The following is a 21635-nucleotide window of genomic DNA, read 5'->3' as shown; positions in this document are numbered from 1 at the left end:
CCCGCCTCTAAAAACAAACCTGATCATATAATGCTTTGTGCGCGTTGTTATTTTGGATTAGATTTAGTTTAAACTTCAATCGATAGAACAAAGGGCGGCCTTTCTTTAGCGTTTGTGTGATAAGTTACGCAGAGGAATGGAAAAGAGCAAACCAGGCGAATCATTAGTCATCCGCGGCGAGAGTGTGTTCTTCCGTTTTTCGCTATCCGGCAAACCGTTACCGAGTTTGCCTAATGCTCGTAACACCGACGAATAGCGGAGCAACTTTTCCGTTGCCTGTTTGGCAAGTACTTTATTCACACTCTTTATTAAACACTAGACGATAATTAGACCAGAAATTAGGTGGAATGAGGCAGGAATAATAATTCTGTGAGTGTGTGTGTGTGTAGATGTATGTGTGAGTATGTGTGAATGATATTTTGAGTGCATATGAAATGTGTGAACGAGGCAAGCCCGCTTGTCGTGCGTGTGTGTGTGTATTGTGTAAGTGCACAAAAGTGGTCAAATGAAAACGTGATTTATGTTGAGAATAGAATGTCGAAAAACACAAGCAAATAAATGCACTCCCCCACCGAAAAGTGGGGATGAAAACTGCAAAGAAAAGGTTTTATTTGGTACTTTGACTTATTGTGTATTAACGATGTAAATAATTCTGTCAATTTCTGATTCTGCTAATTTACCTAGAAAGAATCATCTGTTCCGATCAGGGATACTATTCTGTACCATGGAATTACGACAATTGCTTCGGAATAAGGACTACATTTGCTACCTTTGGATGAATTTAAACATTTTTTTAACCTATTTATTGCTACTGACCCCAACAGCGGTTAGAGTTTATTTTTAAATCGAAATAAATGAACAATAGTGGGGCCCTTTCCGTTTTAAGTTCGTAAGCTGAAAATTAAGCCTGTCAACTGTTTCCATTGTATAGCAGTTTTCGAGCAGCTATCTAAGGGGGTATAATATACAGGTGAGCTTATCCCAAGGTGTATGAATTTAGATGGCTGATTTTTATCGCTTCTGCTTCTTGATAAAGATTTTAAGAGTGTTTGTGTATACGCCAAGCCTCCAGAAAGCCTGTTTGAGATTTTTACCCGTTCTGTCAAAAAGAGATGCTCAAATTGGGTTATAAAAAACATGCTATGAGACCACCTGGACTACATGCACTTCTTCTTCTTCTTCTTCTTCTTTTGGCTCAACAACCGTTGCCGGTCAAGGCCTGCCTGCACCACTTGTGGGTTTGGCTTTCAGTGACTTATTGATCCCCCCATAGTAGGATAGTCAGTCCTACGTATGGCGGCACGGTCCATTTGGGGCTTGAACCCATGACGGGCATGTTGTACGAGTTGACGACTGTACTACGAGACCGGACTACATGCACTTTGATTCTATATTCCATCACCAGATCTCTTTAATCCACTTTGGGATAAATGAAAACACCAACTTGTTTTGCAATTTTTCGAGCAGGTACTCCAATCTAATTCTAGCTTTTAGGCTATAGCCTGAAATTGCAGGCAAGTTTTATTTGTGGTTTTGTGTGGAGTGTTTATATGATTTCCGCCTCCGACTGTCAATCTCCATACAAAAAGCTGACTAGAATTGTGAAGGGCCCCAATGATAGCTTTGTAATCGATGGAATTCAGCCACGAATCCAAACGCTCAAAAGGATGCAAACATTACGAATGAGCTTACGCTATTGCATGACAGATGGCGCTAGTGCGTTTGTGGTGAATACAAGTGTGGTGAGAATATATATGCGATAAAGAAAAAGGCACAAATGGGTTTTGGCAAGAGGCTTTTTTATTGCTTAGGAAAAAGTGTTCATGTTTTTAAATAAAATCCGTGCTTCACTGCTCCTGGGGGGTGGTGGCCATCTGCTCCAAGAACTCTACCACTACCAAACCCTCCAGAGTGTTGAACCAGTTGAAATTGTTCTGCACCGTACTGCGGGCACTGGTGGCGACCGATTCAGGGATCTGCGAACCCAGGCTGACCAGCAGCGCATTCAAACGGTCCAGCTCCGGCTGATTGTTCGTCCGGGAGGCAATGTTGGACACCGCACTGTTCAGTGCCGACTGGCCCAACCGCTGCACAAACTCCGTCACCCGCGACGGTACCATGAGGAAGTCGAGCACCGCATCGACACCTTCGCGGCTTGCACCGTACACGGCGGATACGATACGCGTGCGCTCCGTGGCGAGCAGCGCGTCAAATTCGGCCCCACTGCCGAGTGCCGTCGTGAGGAAGGATTCGAGCTGGGCGGGCTGGCGCGAGCATGCCAGCGCATCGATCAGCACGGTGCGGTGCGCTTGGTTGCGCGAGCTCTTAAACTGCTCGTACACCCAGACGAAGATTTCGTCGGAGGCGTCGACCAGCCCGTTACAGTACACGGCGGTCGCAATGTCGGGATGCACCGGCGTCCTGGCCTGGTAGGCCGCGGCGAGCGCTTGCTTCGTTTTCGCCAGACAATCACCGTGCCCGACGCGACAGGCCCAGGTGGTGATGAACTGCTTGAGATAGAGCTGCAGCAGCGTCTCTTGCGCAGCAACACTATCGATCGCCAGCGTAGGATAGATGTCGAGCAGGAGATGATTGGCGTACACCTGGAAGTGGGGGTAGTGTGCCGTACCGCGCAGCTTGTTGTACAGATAGGTAAGCGCACTGCCCGCCGCTGTCCACGGTGCGTATTGCGTTTCCCTGCGCAGATAGCTCATCAGCCGGAGCGGCACGGCAAAATCAAGCCACTCCGCGCGGGCCAAATTGTAGGCATCGTTCACGAGCTGCGCCCGGTTACGGTGGTGGATCTGGGCCGGATCGTTGTGTAGCGCTTCGATCAGCAGCTCCCAATTGTGGGCATCGTAGTTAACGCGATAGTAACCGTTCTGCTGGCGGTTGAAGATGATCCACTGATCGTTCGGTACGCCGGTGGCGATCTTGTCCGCCTTCGCGGCCAGCCAACGGTACCCTGCCGGGGTCGGTTCGAAATCGGGCGCATGACCGCCGGTAAAATCGTACGGCACGTAGTACACGTGCCCGCTCGGGAGCCGCTTGCTCGAGAGGAACCGCTCCTGGGAGAGGATCGCTTCCTGCTGCTCGCCGTACGTGCGGTACACTGTCAACACCGGGAAGCCCGGCTCGGACGTCCACGAGTCCATCAGCTGGCGCACGGTGACGGTGGCCGGCAGCAGCGTGGGTGCCAGCGAAACCAGCGCCTCCTGCAAACCGCCGTACAGATGGTCCGCCGTCGCACCATCGAGCTGGCGGGCGGACATGTACGTCTTCAGGCCGTAGCGCCAGACCGGGTCGCCCAGCACCGCACGGAACATGTTCAGCACGCTGCCCGACTTGTCGTACGCGACCGTATCGAACAGGGCGGCAATTTCGCTCGGCGTGGCCGCGTTCCAGTTCATCGGGCGGACGGTTTCGCTCGCATCCGCACCGAACGCGCTGTGGATGACCTCGACCGTGAACAGCTCCCAGTACTCGCCCTCCGGGTACGCTAGCTGGGCGGCATAGTACTCGTACAGCGTGGCGAACCCTTCGTTCAGCCAGATGTACTCCCACCAGTGCGGGCTGACCAGATTGCCGAACCACTGGTGCGCGTACTCGTGGGCGATGATGGTCGTAACGCTTTTCCTGTTGCGATACGTGTTTATGGCCGGGTTGAACAGCAGGACGGGCTCACTGGAAAGGCAAAATGGAAGCAGAGAAACGAACGATTGAGAAGCACTTGTAGTGGATGATGGGCTGATTGTACAACAATAATGCGATTGTTAACGACCAGATAAGCACCAATTGCACGCGCCGCTGGAGCATTGGTCCCCCAACTCCCCCCCCCCCCTGGCACATATAGAGCATGCGGACATATCAGTTCGGTATCCTGCTGGCGCACCTTCAAATCGCAATGAGTTGCCAGTTGGAGAATCAACCACGCGGAAAAGCAACATTGCCCATGAATGTGAAGGTATATCAGTAGCACACATACCCTGTTTACAGCATATCGTAAAATGACTATCACTATTTACTTTTTCCCAGGACAACACTTACCCATACGCGACCAGACCCCAGTTTTCCATCGCACCGGTGCCACGATCGGGGATGGCAATTTGCGTCATCTTCGGCATATAGTCGTAGTACGAAATGTCCATATAATCGCTCAGCGCGTCCAGTATCCGGTTGCCCGCCTCGAGCGGATAGGCCGTCTCCTCAAACACGTTGGGGCGCGCGTAAACCGTCTGCCGGTCGGCGGTACGGATCGTAAAGTCGCTCACGGCGAACGCCAGCAGATAGGTGGACATTAGCGGCGTAACCTCGAACCGGCTCGTCACGTAGTCCGCGTTGTCCGGATCGGGTGTGGGCGCACCGGCCCTTGGCATGTTGGCAACCGCGTTATACTCTTTGTAGTGCGTTAGCTCCAGCTCGAACGTTGCCTTCAGGAGCGGCTCGTCGTAGCACGGAAAGGCGGAACGGGCGTGCGTTGGCTCGAACTTGCTCGAGGCCAGATAGCGCCTGTTTCCGTTGTTGTCCAGATAGGACGAGGCGAAGAATCCCATATTGTTGTTGTTCTGTAGCGCACCCTCAAACTCGACGCGAAGGTAGTAGCGCGATCCAGCCGGCAGCAGCTGCGACACGGTAAGCGTTAGATGTTCCGTGTCGGGAGCGGTACTGTGGGCCACCTGTTCGATCTGCGCACCGGCCCCACCACCGGCCGCTTCTTCGTGCAGAAACGCTCGCTGTACCGTAAGGCGGCGGTTGTGTAGCGTCACCACTGTCGTTGGTTCGAGCACTTCGAACAAAATCTTAACCGTGCCACTGAACTGGCGACTGTTTTCGTGGATTGCCGTCCGAAGCGCGAGATGATAGTGGATGGGTGAGGTATTGTTTGGAAGACGGTAGGATTCATCGACCGCCTGACGACGGCTGGGAACCGGTAGCGAACCCGACAGGTCACTCGGCTCTGGCTCGAAGGAAAGCGTAAAATCGGAAGGTTCACTGAGCCACTTCCAGGCAGGCCGTGTGGCGAATGTGGTAGGGCTGGCCAATAGGCAAAGCACGGTGATCAGTACGGTTCGGGCCACCATCCTGCTGCCTTGCCGTGGCCGGTGGTGGGCTAGACACTACTAAAGCAAACTTTTCAATTCGATCAATCCCTTTGGCGGGATTAACACTAACTGAACAATCGGAGGTCGATCGTAGCCTAGTATATATGCTTGTTTTGGGGTTGTAGATAGCGCGTCGCAGTTGTACTATCGATGTATGACTATTGTATTGCTTGTACCGGGTGCATCGTAAAGATAAGATAGCGCGCGAGAGAGATACAGGATGATGGACGATCTCCGGATAGAGATAGGCATATAAACAGAACGCTGCCCGTGTTGTCCATGCAAACGTCACGCAAACAATTTCCATTTATCATCCTACCGTTTGAAGGTAAATGTAATGCATAGCTATTTAATTTTAATTGCACAAGCTTCAGTAGCTTGGTACAATGTGTTGGGCTATGCTTGTGGCAGTTACAAACGAAAAGCAATTGTCTTAAGCCGCTTGTTATCGAATGATGCTACTTTTATTGAGTAGCGAGATAAGAAGTGATTACGAAAACCGTCTTCGACCCACTGGTGGCCGTCGTGGCGCTTGTATTGTTTGTTTCATAAGTAAGCGACTTTTAATCGATTGCTGTGCTATTATGAATGAATTGTTCGCATAATTTTGTATCGTTGTATAATGCTCCTGATAAGAGCAGCAGAAACACTTGTCATGTGTAATGTTTGTTCTGTGCTACCGTGTCTATCGAAGGACAATCAATAGATGTTTGGCAAACGAACCATTGATTCCATCCTCGGAAAAATCTAGGCTTGAAAAAGCTCATGATTTTAGCCGCTACAAGTACTATTGTACTATTTTTGAATCAAGTTGTATTTTTATTGCATTACACAAAATCAAACTCTGTCCTAGTCAGTGTTGTTCAAGTTAGTTGGTAAAGTCAGAAAAGTACGTCGTAGAGAGGACTCCTTCGTACGTGTCGAACCAAGCGGCGTTTGTCTTAACGGTACGTACCGCAGCGGCAGCCGTTTCGGGGCTGATCAAATCACCCAGAGCGGCCAAGAACTGCTCCAGCTGTTCCAGCTCTCCGTCGTTGTTGGTACGCGAGGCCACATTCGAAACGACGTTGTTGAGTGTTCCCTGTCCGAAGCGACCAACAAACTCCTGAGCCAACAAGGGATCAGAAAGGGCCTCAATCATCGCCTCCACACCAAACCGACCGGCCGAGTAGATCGAGGAAACGATGCGGGATCGCTCACCGTTCAGCAAGCTGTTCAGCTCGGAATTGCTTCCAATGGCAACGGTAAGCAGCGAGATGAGTTGAGATTGGTCCTGAGCACAGCCCAGCGCATCGATCAGCAGCTGTCGCTCGGCTTCGTTGTTGGAGTTGATCATCTGATCGAATAACCAACGGTACTCGTCATCGGTAGCACCCTTGAGACCATAGCAATACACCACGTACGACACGTCCGGATGGACTGGAGTGTTTGTTTCGACGGCCGTATGCAAAGCATCGGCCGTTTGGCGAAGACACTCGGTGTACCCAACCCGGCAGGCCCAGGTCGAGATGAGTTGCTTGAGGTACTTGTCGAGTAGCGTTTCGTCCTCGGGCACAGTAGCGATGTCACCGAAGCTGTCAAAGACTGGGCCAATGAGAGCATCGACGTACACGATGAAGTCGTGATAGCTGGCCGTTCCACGGAGCTTGTTGTAGAAGTAGTTCAGGACACCGTTGGCCGCAGCCCACGGGGCGTATTCGTGCTCGTTGGAGAGATATCGCAGCAGGTCCAACGTGAGGGCCAAGTCGTGACGGCCAGCCCGCGCAAGATTGAATGCGTCGTTGATCAGCTGTGCCCGGTTGAAACGATGGATAGCGGAAGGATCCTCGCGCAATGCGTTCGCAATCATCAGCCAGTTGTGTGCGTCGTAGTTGACGCGATAGTATCCCGTCTGCTGTTTGTTGAAAATGATCCACTCGTCGGCAGAGACGCCGGTTTCAATACGTTCGGCCTTGGTCGACAGCCACTGGAAGTCGGAAAGGTCCTCAAAGTCTGGGTTGGAAGCACTGGCGAAAGAGTACGGAATGTACCAGACGTTGGCGTTCGGGGAACGTTTGTCAGCGTAGAACCGCTCCTGAGAAAGGATCACTGATCCGTCGTTGTAGTTACGACGCACAGTCAGCACTGGGTAGCCGGGCTCCGTGGTCCAGCTATCCATCAACTGCTTGACGGTGTATCCGTCCGGGAGCACATCCTTATCGTCGATGGCGGCCTGCAGACCAGCGTAGAGATCGTCAGCAACAGCACCGTCCAGTTGGCGGTTCAACAAATAAACCTTCAATCCAGCGCGGAAGTTATCGTCACCAAGTGCCATGCGGAACATGTTCAGTACGCTTCCAGCTGGAATAGAAAAATAATAAGGTTATGAAGTGGATCAAGATAAGAACCAAGTACATTGCAAAAAATCTTACACTTGTCGTATGCAATGATATCAAATAGCCCCGCGATTCCGGACGGTGTCGTAGCATCTTGAGTCATCGGTCGAGTGGAATCAGTTGCATCGGGTCCGAAGGCATTGTGTATATTTTCAATCGCGAACAGATCCCAGTAGCGCTCCGATGGATAGGCGAGGTCCGATCCAATGTATCCGAATAGTTCAGCAAAGCCCTCTTTCAGCCAGACATAGCTCCACCAATGCGGTCCGACGAGGTCACCAAACCATAGATGAGAATACTCGTGCGAAATGACCACCGCAACCGATTTACGCACACGGTAGGTGTTTCGATTTGGGTTGAACAGCAGAGCCGTTTCACCGTACTTGACTAGTCCCCAGTTTTCCATTGCGCCACCGCCACGGTCGGGAATAGCCATCTGTGTCAGCTTGGGCAGATAGTCATAATAATTCACATCAGTGTATTCGTTCAGCGCATCCAATATCTTGACACCCGCTTTCAAACCAAACTCGGCCTCATCAATTGCATTCGGGCGGGCGTACACCTGCTGGGTGCCATCCTCAATTGACACGAAATCGGAAACACCAAATGCGAGCAGATAAGAAGACATCTTGGGTGTTGGTCCAAACTTGGTCGTGACGTATCCTTCGTGCTCCTCCGACGGTACAACCTCTTCGACAGGCATGTTCGACACGGCGTTATATTCGGCAATGTGTGTGATCCACAGGGTAAAGCCAGCCTTCAGCAGTGGCTCGTCATAACACGGGAAGGCCATGCGGGCGTTGGTCGACTCGAACTGCGTGGTACCGACGTACCGACGCACACCGTCATCGTTGACGTACGACTTCAGGAAGAAGCCACTATTGGAGGACGTTTGAAGCAAACCACTGTACTCAACGGTCAGCACATAGCTGCCGATCGGTAGCACCTGACCCGGGTGGAACGTAAGCTGCTCGGTGCGTTGGTCAAACTCGTGGTGCGGGAATCCAAACTCAACCAGCAGTCCATCTTGATCCTTGGCGTAGAGAGCAGCCGATGCGATCAGCAGATCACGGTTATGCACAACGATCGCATCAGTCGGCACAATGACGTCGAATTCAATATCCACGATACCACTGAATGCGCGGCTTCCGGTGTGCAGATCCGTGTGGAGACGGATCGTGTAGTGCGTTGGGACGGTATCGGTCGGTAGACGGTAGCTCTGATCGATCAATTCATCCCGAGGGCTAGAAGTATCCGGCGCTGGTGCAAATTCACGATTGTTCCATTCCGGATGGGCAGCTGATCGCTGTCCAAAGACGGCAAGCGTCGAGCTGGACACCACCAGCAAGAGCAGCACAATGTTCTTTCTCAAATGTAACACCATCTCAACAGGAGCGAGACACTGAGGTGTGCGTTGAAGAACTGTTCATGTTTTATACCGTATCGTTCAATCAAATGTTTTGCAAGATATGCTAATCGGATGAATGATTGACAATATACAAGAGCCACTGAATTACACAATAGCGTTGTCTCAATCGGAGCTCAATTTCATCCCGACATGTTCGATGGTTCCGTTGGAAGTATGAGATAAGGTTAGAAGTCTATGAGGAACTTCATTAGCTTATCATGCTCCATGGGTTGGGCCGGTCTCGTGGTACATTCATCAACTCGCACGACTTAACAACATGCTCGTCATATGTTTAAGCCCCGAAAGGACCGAGCCCCCCCATACATAGGACTAACTATCCTGCTAGGTGTAATCAGTAAGTCACTGAAAGCCAAGCCAGGCCCACTTGTGGTGCTGGCAGGCAGGCCTTGACCGACAATGGTTGTTGTGTCAAAAAGAAGAAGATCATATGTGCCGTAGTTATCTTTTATTGTGAACCAATGGAGTATGTTGTGGTATGTGTTGGTATGTTGTGGTATGTGAAAGCGGAACTTTTATTGACATAGTAGATGTCAATCGAAATGATTATATTCCTCATTTGTAATCTCGATGATTCGTTCTTTCGCTGTAGTCACTACTGCAAACGAACAGCTACCATATCATTAATGGGACATAAATCAGTCGATAGCAATGCTCAATGCAATACGGTAAGCTACCATTTTTAAATCAACCTCAAATCAGCTTCAAAAGTTGAGGTACTTTGATTGGCTCAATGGTTTGAAAGGACAGTGGAGAAAAAGGTCTTTAGATATCAGAATGCATTAAATGAACGAGATATTTTAAATACTTTACTTTGTTCATTCGGACCTATACAGCAAAGATTGTAGTAATCTTACGTTGTAGAACTCACATTTTCTGCATGTAATCACATGTACACCATGTCATTTACATGAAGGAATCAATGTATATTTTTATTTGCAATTTTTAAAAAAACACCCATACTCTGTTCCAATTCGTGTCGTTCAAGTTAGTTGGTAAAGTCAGAAAAGTACGTCGTAGAGAGGACTCCTTCGTACGTGTCGAACCAAGCGGCGTTTGTCTTAACGGTACGTACCGCAGCGGCAGCCGTTTCGGGGCTGATCAAATCACCCAGAGCGGCCAAGAACTGCTCCAGCTGTTCCAGCTCTCCGTCGTTGTTGGTACGCGAGGCCACATTCGAAACGACGTTGTTGAGTGTTCCCTGTCCGAAGCGACCAACAAACTCCTGAGCCAACAAGGGATCAGAAAGGGCCTCAATCATCGCCTCCACACCAAACCGACCGGCCGAGTAGATCGAGGAAACGATGCGGGATCGCTCACCGTTCAGCAAGCTGTTCAGCTCGGAATTGCTTCCAATGGCAACGGTAAGCAGCGAGATGAGTTGAGATTGGTCCTGAGCACAGCCCAGCGCATCGATCAGCAGCTGTCGCTCGGCTTCGTTGTTGGAGTTGATCATCTGATCGAATAACCAACGGTACTCGTTATCGGTAGCACCCTTGAGACCATAGCAATACACCACGTACGACACGTCCGGATGGACTGGAGTGTTTGTTTCGACGGCCGTATGCAAAGCATCGGCCGTTTGGCGAAGACACTCGGTGTACCCAACCCGGCAGGCCCAGGTCGAGATGAGTTGCTTGAGGTACTTGTCGAGTAGCGTTTCGTCCTCGGGCACAGTAGCGATGTCACCGAAGCTGTCAAAGACTGGGCCAATGAGAGCATCGACGTACACGATGAAGTCGTGATAGTTGGCCGTTCCACGGAGCTTGTTGTAGAAGTAGTTCAGGACACCGTTGGCCGCAGCCCACGGGGCGTATTCGTGCTCGTTGGAGAGATATCGCAGCAGGTCCAACGTGAGGGCCAAGTCGTGACGGCCAGCCCGTGCAAGATTGAATGCGTCGTTGATCAGCTGTGCCCGGTTGAAACGATGGATAGCAGAAGGATCCTCGCGCAGAGCGTTCGCAATCATCAGCCAGTTGTGTGCGTCGTAGTTGACGCGATAGTATCCCGTCTGCTGTTTGTTGAAAATGATCCACTCGTCGGCAGAGACGCCGGTTTCAATACGTTCGGCCTTGGTCGACAGCCACTGGAAGTCGGAAAGGTCCTCAAAGTCTGGGTTGGAAGCACTGGCGAAAGAGTACGGAATGTACCAGACGTTGGCGTTCGGGGAACGTTTGTCAGTGTAGAACCGCTCCTGAGAAAGGATCACTGATCCGTCGTTGTAGTTACGGCGCACAGTCAGCACCGGGTAGCCGGGCTCCGTGGTCCAGCTATCCATCAACTGCTTGACGGTGTATCCGTCCGGGAGCACATCCTTATCGTCGATGGCAGCCTGCAGACCAGCGTAGAGATCGTCAGCAACAGCACCGTCCAGTTGGCGGTTCAACAAATAAACCTTCAATCCAGCGCGGAAGTTATCATCACCAAGTACCATGCGGAACATGTTCAGTACGCTTCCAGCTGGAATGTAAAATTCAGAAAAGGATGAAGGAGTTCCCCTTGAGTACGATAAGAATGTAATTGTATGAAAACTACTCACATTTGTCGTAAGCGATAGAATCAAACAGTCCCGAAATGGCGGACGGTGTCGTAGCATCTTGAGTCATCGGCCTAGTAGAGTCTGTCGCATCGGGTCCGAATGCATTTTGGACGTTCTCTACCGCGTACAGATCCCAGTAGCGCTCCGATGGGTAGGCTAGATCAGCTCCAATGTACCCGTACAGGTTGGCAAAGCCTTCGTTTAACCAGATATAGCTCCACCACTGCGGTCCAACCAGATCACCAAACCACTGATGCGCCAACTCGTGAGCAACTACCACTGCGATTCCCTTGCGCGTGCGGTACGTATTACGTGCCGGGTCGAACAGCAGTCCCGGTTCAGCGTACTTGACTAGTCCCCAGTTCTCCATCGCGCCACCGCCACGGTCGGGAATAGCCATCTGGGACAATTTCGGCATGTAGTCATAGTAGTTCACATAAGTGTATTCGCTCAGCGCATCCAATATCTTGACACCCGCTTCCAATCCAAACTCGGCCTCATCCATTGCATTCGGACGGGCGTACAACTGCTGGTTGCCATCTTCAAGAGCAACGAAATCGGAAACACCAAATGCAAGCAGATAAGAAGACATCTTGGGCGTTGGTCCAAACTTGGTCGTGACGTATCCTTCGTGCTCCTCAGACGGTACAACCTCTTCGACAGGCATGTTCGACACGGCGTTATATTCGGCAATGTGTGTGATCCACAGGGTAAAGCCAGCCTTCAACAGTGGCTCGTCATAACACGGGAAGGCCATGCGGGCGTTGGTCGACTCGAACTGCGTGGTACCGACGTACCGACGCACACCGTCATCGTTGACGTACGACTTCAGGAAGAAGCCACTATTGGAGGACGTTTGAAGCAAACCACTGTACTCAACGGTCAGCACATAGCTGCCGATCGGTAGCACCTGACCCGGGTGGAACGTAAGCTGCTCGGTGCGTTGGTCAAACTCGTGGTGCGGGAATCCAAACTCAACCAGCAGTCCATCTTGATCCTTGGCGTAGAGAGCAGCCGATGCGATCAACAGATCACGGTTATGCACAACGATCGCATCAGTCGGCACAATGACGTCGAATTCAATATCCACGATACCACTGAATGCGCGGCTTCCGGTGTGCAGATCCGTGTGGAGACGGATCGTGTAGTGCGTTGGGACGGTATCGGTCGGTAGACGGTAGCTCTGATCGATCAATTCATCCCGAGGGCTAGAAGTATCCGGCGCTGGTGCAAATTCACGATTGTTCCATTCCGGATGGGCAGCTGATCGCTGTCCAAAGACGGCAAGCGTCGAGCTGGACACCACCAGCAAGAGCAGCACAATGTTCTTTCTCAAATGTAACACCATCTCAACAGGAGCGAGACACTGAGGTGCACCACGAAGGATTGACCACGTTTTATACCATACTGATACCTTGTGGAAGATATGCTAATCGGAAGAATGATTGACGAGACATCATCGGTTACACAATAGCGTTGTCTCAGTTGATACTCTGTTACTCAATATTGGCCTCAAAATGGTCGCGATCGATTCAATGGATATGTAAATGATAAGGCAGTGTGTACATCCAACTTATTTGCTTATGAACAAATCACACTCTAGCTTCTTTTATTATGATTTAACCTTATCAGTCAGACGCTGATTGACTTCACGTGATAGGCAATCGGAGAAGGCACAGCCTGATAGTTGATGACATTAAAGATTGACAGCCAGAGCGATAGCAAATCTTAACCGTACATTCTAGGGAAGATTGTATTGCTCCAAAAACTCGCCCACGATTAGTCCCTCCGCTGTAGTGAACCATTGCGGACGTGCAGCTGCCGTATCCCTGGCATTATTGAGTGTACCTGGCGGAAGGATTCCATTCATTGCCGTGAGCATCATTTCGAGACGGGCCATTTCCTCTGCTCCGTTAGTGCGCTGAGCAATGTTCATGACGGCATTGGCGATCGTTCCTTCCCCAACAATGCTGCGGAATGAGAATGAGGTATAGTTAAAACATTCCTAATAATGCATTTTTTTGTTGTACAAACGGATCAAATACATACGCCAAAAGTTGCTGCACCGAGACGGAATCACTGAGCACATTCATGAGCGCAAGCGTCGGTGCTCTTCCACCGGAGTAGATTGCTTGGAACACTCGATTCCGTTCCTCCGACAGGTAGACGAATGTTGTGTCCGGTGCGGCACTGAACACGATCGTCACTAGGAGTGAGGTAATGCTGTCCGCATTCCGAGCACAGCCAAGCGCGTCTATAAGATCAGTCCGTTCGGCCTGATTGCGCGACGCCATCAGCCGCTGGAAGATGAGCTGGAACTCCTCCGCACTGTCCTGCTGCAAACCGTAACAGTACACCACGGCCCGCACATCCGGATGTACGGCTACGGAGGACTCTCCCTGGCCGGGCAGCAACTCCTTTCTGAGTGCCGCTCGCGATCGCTCCAAACAATCCTTGTAACCGATGCGACAAGCCCAGCCGGTGATCAACTGCCGCAGGTACTTGTACAGCGTCGACTCACCCTGTCCGACCGTATCCACCGAAAGTGTGGCATAAACCTCCTCGATCAGCTCATCTACGTACACCAAAAACGCGTGCTCATGCTCGGTGGCACGCACCTTGTCGTACAGGTAGGTCAGCACCTTGTCCGCCGCGTACCACGGCGCATAGTCGCGCTCGGCGCGCAGATAGCGCATGAGCCGCAACACAACCGCCATATCGAGCAGATCGGCACGGGCCAGATTGAACGCATCGTCTATCAGTTGCGCACGGTTGGCCCGGTGTATGGCGTTACGGTTGGCCATCAGTGCCTGCGCCAGCAGGTCCCAGTTGCGGCGATCGTAGTTGACGCGATAGTAGCCCGTCTGCTGTTTGTTGAACACGACCCACTCATCGTCCGGTACGGGTGTTTCCAGCTTGGCCGCCCGGGACGATAGCCAGCCGGCGGTGGTGAGGTCGTAGAACGTTGCGGACGATTCGTACGCATAGTTGAAAGGGATGTGCCACACGTGGCCGGTCGGCAGAACGCTATGCTCGAGGAAGCGCTCCTGGGAGAGGATCATTATGCCGTCCCGGTACAGCCGGTACACGTTCAGCACGGGAAAGCCGGGCGCATCGGTCCAGGAGGCAAGCAGATCGCGCACGTTCGCCGTTGGCGGTAGGATGTCCTTCCCCTCGACGGCACGCTGCAGGTGCAGCGCTAGGTTCTCTTCCGTTGCAGCATCATAGCCACGGTCGGTCAGGTACTGGGTCAAACCCTGGCGCCACTCGCTTTCCCCTAGCACATTGCGGAACATGTTCAGCACACTGCCGGCTGGAAGTAGAAGTATTTTAATCACTCGCATCGCAATCCAAGCATCGCAAGCATCCCATTCTCTTCCCCAACGCAAACCTTTCTGGTACGCAATAATATCGAACAAACTGCTCACTTCCGCCTGTGTCGCCGCCTGCCAATTGATCGGACGAATCTGTTCGTTCGCATCCTGAAGGAACGCTCGCTGCACGACTTCCACACTGAACAGCTCCCAGTACTCATCGCCCGGTTCGGCCAGCCGTGTCGCAAGGTACTCGTACAGCGTCGCAAAACCCTCGCTCAGCCAGATGAAGTCCCACGAGCGGGGGCTAACCAGATCGCCAAACCACTGGTGCGCGTACTCGTGCGCAATGACGGTCGTAACGCGTTTACGATTGCGATAGGTATTTACGGCCGGGTTGTACAACAGCGACGGTTCCCTGCAATATATCAGTCGCTATCGATGAGCATCGGTTCTAATAAAACCAATCCCGCGCTTGACTATGACACCACTTACCCGTACGTCACCAGGCCCCAGTTCTCCATCGCGCCCGTCCCACGGTCCGGCACGGCGATCGAAGTCATCTTGGGCATGTAGTCGTAGTACGACAACTCTAGATAAGACCCCAATCGCTCCAGAATCGTCGACCCGACGGTCAGCGCGTACATCGCATCGTCCTGCGCATTGCTCCGCACCACTATCTCGTGCTGGCCGTTGCGCAGCGTCTTAAAATCTGTCACCGCGAACGCCAGCAGGTAGGTGGACATCAGAGGGGTACGTTCGAACCGGCTGACTAGATATTCCCTGTTGTTGGGATCGATGTCCGTGCTGGCTAGGGGCATGTTTGCGATCGCCGTGTACGCCCGGTGGTGGGTGATCTTCAGGTCGAAGGTCGCCTTCAGGGCCGGCTCATCGTAGCACGGAAAGACGCGGCGGGCAAGCGTCGCCTGAAAGTGGGTCGTTCCCACCGAGCGCCATTCGTTCGCCTCGTTTCGATAGCGCGACACCAGGTAACCGCTCTGGTAGTTGCGCATCGATCCAGTGTACGCGACCTCTAGCGCGTAATTGCCGAGCGGCAGCATGCCGGCAGTGCGGAACGTAACGTGCTCCCGGACGATATCGATCATGTACGTCGGTGAATCGATCCAGATTTCATTGCCCCCGGTAGAAGCAATCCGATACAGGGCCACACTTGCGATGTTGAGCTCCTGCACATGCATTACGATCAGATCGGTAGGTGCCAGCACGGTCAGATAGATGCGCGTGATTGCGCTAAACGTTCGCACGTCGTTGTGGATATCGGTGCGCAGCGAAATTGAGTAGTGCGTTGGGACGGTTGTATTCGGCAGAAAGTAAGTGCTGTCTACGTCCCGCGTAGCGGCGATCGAGGACACACTGGCGGCGTGGTAGAGCACATCATCTTGGTCGGGTAGAGGGCTGGCTGCAAATACACCACGAGAGGAGTAATCACCAACGAGAGCTAATAACACTAGCAGTAGTACGGAACCGGTCGGACTACTAATCCACCGCCGGTACCCAGTAAGATGCCACTTAACCATTCTGTAAGCCGTCGAAACGGAGACTGAGCGAGCTTCGCGTACAGGTGCGGCACTTAAAACCTATATGTCGCGGGCAAGATAAGCAAATCAAGCGTCCCGCCGTTTACATGCAGTCATAAAATTGGAATGCATCATTTAGATATCGAACCGAAACTGATTGTCCCCATTTTAGTGTGTAGTTTGGGCGACTCCCATTCTCACAAACAACACCAGTCTACGCTCGCGGCAGAGAAAACCATACAGAGGCGTGTGTGTGTGTGTGTTTGTGTCTGTGAGATCGCCCTTTGCTAACGTCATGCGGTGTCTTCGCGGGAAACAAAAGCTGCTGCAATGTATTGAACTTGTCCAGCAACGATTATCGCCATTCTTGCTACACATTCTGATAAGGACTATCATTGTCCGGGGATCCTTATGTATTTAAGCTAATTAAATTGAACTTGAACTGGAGAGATCTTGCACAGCAGTATCTAATCTTTGGAATTATTCAACAAACGGAATGGAGTGTGCTTGCGATTGCGATTGCGTGATTTGAGTATTTAATGAATTATTCGATGGGGATTGTTTGTTTTTTAATGCCATTTTTAGTTCAGTATATCTTCTTCTTCTTCTTCTTTGGCTCAACAACCGATGCCGGTCAAGGCCTGCCAACACACTTGTGGGGTTGACTTTCAGTGACTTATTGATTTCCCCCCATAGCAGGATAGTCAGTCCTACTTATGGCGGCACGGTCTATTTGGGGCTTGAACCCATGACGGGCATGTTGTTAAGTCGTACGAGTTGACGACTGTACCATGAGACCGGCTAGTTCAGTATATATACACCAAAAATGAAAAAAATTAATGCTAAAAGAGCAAACTCAGATCAATAGGTCAATTTTGGGAGCAGTTTTTATCCCGTCCCGGCTCTGCTTTAATCACTTTCTCCCGGGATGTCCCTTTCTCGGTGTAATTATGCACACCTGCACACACACACACACACTCGCACAGGATCGTTTGATCGTCACCGTAACCAATCGCAAACAACAACCCATCACCCGCACCCGATTGTATGCAATGTGTCAAAAGCTTTACCCCATCTCTTGCAAAAGCTTGCAGCAAACGCGCAAAGACAATCCAACTGGAACTGGAAAACGCAGCAACAAAAAAGGAAGCTGTGAAAACGCAGGAATGTTTGGCGGTCGGAAAACTCATTTACATATAGATTGGATTGCATTGTTCGCACACCGGCTAATCTCCGGAGCTGGACGAAAGCCGTTTTCGTCCTCTTTCTGTCTCGATTGATTGGGCTGACCCTGTGGAGTTGACAATCCACAGTGGTCAATGGTGCATAACGCGCGTCGGTTGGGATTGCTTGTGCACGTGTGAAAATTGAAAGGATTTTAACGATCGCTGTGGTTGACCATTTGTTGCCGCCACGCCTGGTGGGAATTTGCGCATCTCCAGCAGGTGTGGCTGCGAGGGAAAACTGTTTTGTGTTGCGAAAGCACATTGGGAGCTTTTGTGTGTTTTTTATCGCTTTAAATTTGCATGTTCGGCAAGGATTTTGATATGAAGATAGGGTGTGAAACTGGGTTACAAAATGTGTCTTCCGAATACTGTTAAATCCTTTATTTTCATCTATTTTTCACGCGTCAGTTCTGTAATTAAGTTTAGTACTTAATTGAATTAAAGTGACTCTGAAAGCAATTACCTTCGATTTCGGACAATTCTGCAATTTGTTTGGCTGCTCGAACAGCATCCCTCGTCAACGTCCGGCAACGGGTTGAACTAAACATCTGCCATCGCAACGGACATACGTTGTGTCGTACACGGAAGCGTAATGACCACACGGTGCACCGGGGCCCCTTCTTGATTGGAGGCTGCAAAACAGAAACGAGCATTATGTTGCACTTTCTGCCCAGCCAAAGGATTAGTCAGTGCGACGGCTGTGCAGGACGAATATATCAGCCGGCCATTTCTGATGGTTTGCTTTTTCTGCTTCTTTCCTTGGTAGCTTTGTTGGGTAAGGAAGAACGGGACGGCTCAATGGCTCAATATGAGCGGCGTGTCCTGTGCAAGATTTAGCTGCGTCACGACGCTGCGCTCATGCTGACCGATAGCTAATCGGTGGTCAAGGCACGAAAGGATGATGTTGCGGAGGGTTAGCATGTTGGTATTGGATACGATTAAGGACGTTCGCCGACCGAAAATGCCACGAAAGAGTGGCAACAAATGGCGAAAAAAAGGGACCGACGTCGTAGGAACGCGCGCTTCTGCGTGTTGCAAAGGAACGGATGGACGCTGAATGCATTTAAACCCTTCTAGATTGCGGACGTTGATGTGCTGGCACACACCGATGGACACGCATCGATTGACAAGCGAGTTCCCGTTATGGTTTACTGATTTCACTACGTGCCAGGTGGATTGGAGGATGAAAAAGCGGAGATGAAAAAAAAAAGGAACCAAAAGCTCGATCTCTCGTCTCAACGTGACAGATGAATCTCGGCGAACGTGGCCACACTAAATGTGGACAATCGAGTCAGGCTGCTAATTTTTTTTCTTCTTCTGTCCATTTGGCAAAAAGGACGAAGGCTTGAGCGATTTTAATCACGATCTCTCGCTTGGGTCACGATTTTGCGCGACTACCTGCGGCGCCCAGCTGACGGTTTGTTGTGTCCATCCCGGACTCGATCCGGATCCGGAGGGTTTGTCCTGTGGATTAGGGCGCATAACCTCCTTCAAAGTGCGCATTCCACAATCCCATCCCAGGGCACCGGTTGAGTGACGTTCAGATAATGCTTACGTTTTCGCGGCCAGTACCTGCAAACTGCAGGCGTGTCCACTCAGATAGTGGCGCTCACACTCCTCCGCACTTTCCACTGCAATATTGATCGCTCGTGCGTTCGATTGATCGATCGATGGGAGGTGGATGCATCACAAACACCTTCTTGCATATTGCACCTACCCTTTCCATTGTAAACAAAAGACAGTAAATCCATAATATTCCTTTTGTTTCCCCGTAGAGAATGGCTCTATTATTGTGGCTTGACAAAAGGATGAGGTGGTCTAAAATTGGTCACCTCGTGCGGTTATAATGCAGCACCGTTCTTCTCGCTTTTATGCAAGTCCTTTCTTTTGTGACCACATCGAATGAAATCGAATTATAACCGGACCACTGGCCTAGAGGAGAACGGTCCGATGCGATGGGTCCAACAGTAATAAGGGGCCAGGGAAGAATGGTGCCGAATCGATCGATCTGTCAAGAGTGTGTGTGGTGTGCATTGTTGCTTCGGAGCGTTTTGCTTTGTTTGCAAGCCCTACTACTACTACTACGAAGAAAAACGCCAACAAAGCGTAAGAACAAAAGGGACGATGGTTAAGACACAGCAACGGCGGTGTCTCGCAAGGAAACATTGAGCGTTGGTGTGTTGCGCTTATTGTCGTCGTCCTTTATCGATCCTTCGTCGCTACCATCGCAATTTAGCTGATCGGTTCGGAGGAGACGGGTTGAACATGGTGATTACAAGACAAGCCAGTCCGTTGACAAGCCGCCAACACAATCGTGCCGGTACGATCTTGGTTGGGTCGGGGGTGATCGATGTGTTTATTAGGACATAATTTATGGGAGATGTGAATTTGATCTTGTAAATGTGTATCTACCTTGTAAATATTCTACAGTATACAGTAACCCTGTAATATAATCTTTCTTAAACTTGCCTTTCCATGTGATCCTCTACTATAAACAGCTCTCAACGAGGATCATCATCTTCTGTCTGTTTGCAATGAAGATCTTGCTGTATTCTTCATCTAAGACATTGCAAATAATCATAGTTAGGCTCATTTCAACGATATATCTTCCAAATCAAACTTGCGGTGTCATCTTAATCGTCTTCAGCAAAAGAGTTTATTTGTCAATAGAACCAATTGGCTGTTGGATATTAATCACGCAGCATCCCATTCGGCATAGATCGAAACGTATAGAAAATTGAAACGGAAGGCAGCTGCGCGCTCTACAAACAACAAAGCCTTGCCGAAGTCCCGGAACGAAAGGCACACAAATAGACGACGCACGCGCGCGACCTCCGCTTCTTATAGCACTCCCTCTGGCACACACACACCCGTGCCACCAATCGGATCGATCGTATCATGATGCTTTAATGAACCCTTTCTTCCTTTCTTCTCTTACAGCGATCTCCTCGTTTCTGCAGCGCAGCACCATGGCCACCCTTAACCAGATGCACCGAACGGGGCCCCACTTTAAGGTGCGACCGCCCCGCCAACCACTGGACGGGAAACCGTTCGCGAAGGGCGTTGTGCTGAAGACGCTGATCAAGAAGCCGAAGAAGCCCAACTCCGCCAACCGCAAGTGTGTGCTGGTGCGGCTGTCGACCGGCAAGGAGCTGGTAGCGTACATACCCGGCATTGGGCACAATCTGCAGGAGCATAACATCGTGCTGGTGCGCGTGGGCCGCTGTCAGGATTTGCCCGGCGTGAAGATTAAGTGCGTCCGCGGCAAGTACGATCTGCCGCACGTGATCAAGCAGAAGTAGTTGTGCTGCACGCGGCGCCAGTATGCTTTTGATTGTGGTAGGCGAGTTAGGCGATCGACCTCTAGTTACTCGCGTGAAGCTGTCGTTGGAAAGAAGAGGTTACCTGCCATGCTGTAAAATAAAACCTGGGATGAATCCGGCATAGCATTACTACTACACCAGTACAGCCAGTGACGATCGTTTGATTTTCTTTTGCAGAATTTTTTTTTAGGAAAATTGTCTTTAAAACACTCTCCAATGAGTTGTTTCGTTTCGTTTAGGTAAGAGAAGCTTTAAGGCGCATTGTGCGGTAAAGGAGCAAACGCACCTCCGCACCAAAGAAACCGACGGAAATTCCAATGAAAGAAAGTTGCCATCTCACGGTCGCAATGGTCGCAGTTCAAGAAAGAAAGTAGCGCTTTGAAATCTTCCTGGTACCGTCCCCAGCGGTCCGACCAGCTGCCCGGACATCATCAAACCTCAACCGGGCAATAGCAGAACATCATTTGCATGAAAATGCTTACCTTCGCTACGGGGATAACCTTACGCAGAAGATCACCGTGCAAGATCTCTGGGGAAGGTGAGGTGGTGTGTGTGTGTGTGTATGTGTGTCAATAGAATGGTAATTGTTTGAGCAAAAATTAGCAAATCATTACGAAAAGCTGCGCAGAGCACTGGAAGACAACAATTTGCCGCAACATTTATGACTCTTTCCTAGTTACCTACCCAGCTCTATGCCTAACCCCATAGGCCCCGAATGGCCATCGAATGGGATCGAGGGAAAAAGGGGTGTTCGGATTTGGACAGGGATTGTCCTCGGAAGAGCAATGCTTT

The 21635-nt window shown here is 50.7% G+C and overlaps 5 protein-coding genes across 6 annotated transcripts in view; 1 reads left to right on the top strand and 4 right to left on the bottom strand.

Annotated features, from left to right (window-relative positions):
- LOC121589178 (40S ribosomal protein S12, mitochondrial) overlaps positions 1 to 20988 on the top strand; it is a 60869-nt gene extending 39881 nt beyond the window's left edge. For both annotated transcript variants that reach the window (XM_041907878.1, XM_041907879.1), the window contains exon 3: positions 20461 to 20988. In XM_041907878.1, coding sequence (XP_041763812.1) covers positions 20461 to 20822 — 362 coding nt within the window. In that variant the 3' untranslated portion in view covers positions 20823 to 20988. The remainder of the gene's footprint in view (positions 1 to 20460) is intronic.
- On the bottom strand, positions 1779 to 5192 carry LOC121589169 (aminopeptidase N-like). The gene is made up of 2 exons (XM_041907852.1): positions 4048 to 5192; positions 1779 to 3684 (listed from the first exon to the last, which is right to left on the bottom strand). The coding sequence occupies exons 1-2, from the start codon at positions 5079 to 5081 to the stop codon at positions 1848 to 1850; spliced, it is 2871 nt and encodes a 956-aa protein (XP_041763786.1). The 5' UTR covers positions 5082 to 5192; the 3' UTR covers positions 1779 to 1847.
- Positions 5909 to 8887, bottom strand: LOC121589171 (aminopeptidase N-like). Its single transcript, XM_041907854.1, has 2 exons — positions 7514 to 8887; positions 5909 to 7442 (listed from the first exon to the last, which is right to left on the bottom strand). Exons 1-2 carry the CDS (start codon positions 8859 to 8861, stop codon positions 5971 to 5973), a joined length of 2820 nt encoding a protein of 939 aa, XP_041763788.1. The 5' UTR covers positions 8862 to 8887; the 3' UTR covers positions 5909 to 5970.
- Positions 9775 to 12828, bottom strand: LOC121589170 (aminopeptidase N-like). The gene is made up of 2 exons (XM_041907853.1): positions 11443 to 12828; positions 9775 to 11363 (listed from the first exon to the last, which is right to left on the bottom strand). The coding sequence occupies exons 1-2, from the start codon at positions 12788 to 12790 to the stop codon at positions 9892 to 9894; spliced, it is 2820 nt and encodes a 939-aa protein (XP_041763787.1). The 5' UTR covers positions 12791 to 12828; the 3' UTR covers positions 9775 to 9891.
- On the bottom strand, positions 13006 to 16337 carry LOC121589168 (aminopeptidase N-like). Its single transcript, XM_041907851.1, has 4 exons — positions 15252 to 16337; positions 14834 to 15174; positions 13492 to 14755; positions 13006 to 13412 (listed from the first exon to the last, which is right to left on the bottom strand). Exons 1-4 carry the CDS (start codon positions 16292 to 16294, stop codon positions 13184 to 13186), a joined length of 2877 nt encoding a protein of 958 aa, XP_041763785.1. The 5' UTR covers positions 16295 to 16337; the 3' UTR covers positions 13006 to 13183.
- Positions 20989 to 21635: the final 647 nt, after the last annotated feature.

Source organism: Anopheles merus, chromosome 2R (genome assembly GCF_017562075.2).
Source record: "Anopheles merus strain MAF chromosome 2R, AmerM5.1, whole genome shotgun sequence".
Classification (NCBI taxonomy): Eukaryota; Metazoa; Arthropoda; class Insecta; order Diptera; family Culicidae; genus Anopheles; species Anopheles merus.
Note: the sequence above shows the minus strand (reverse complement) of the source record. Positions and strands in the feature narration are given on the sequence as shown.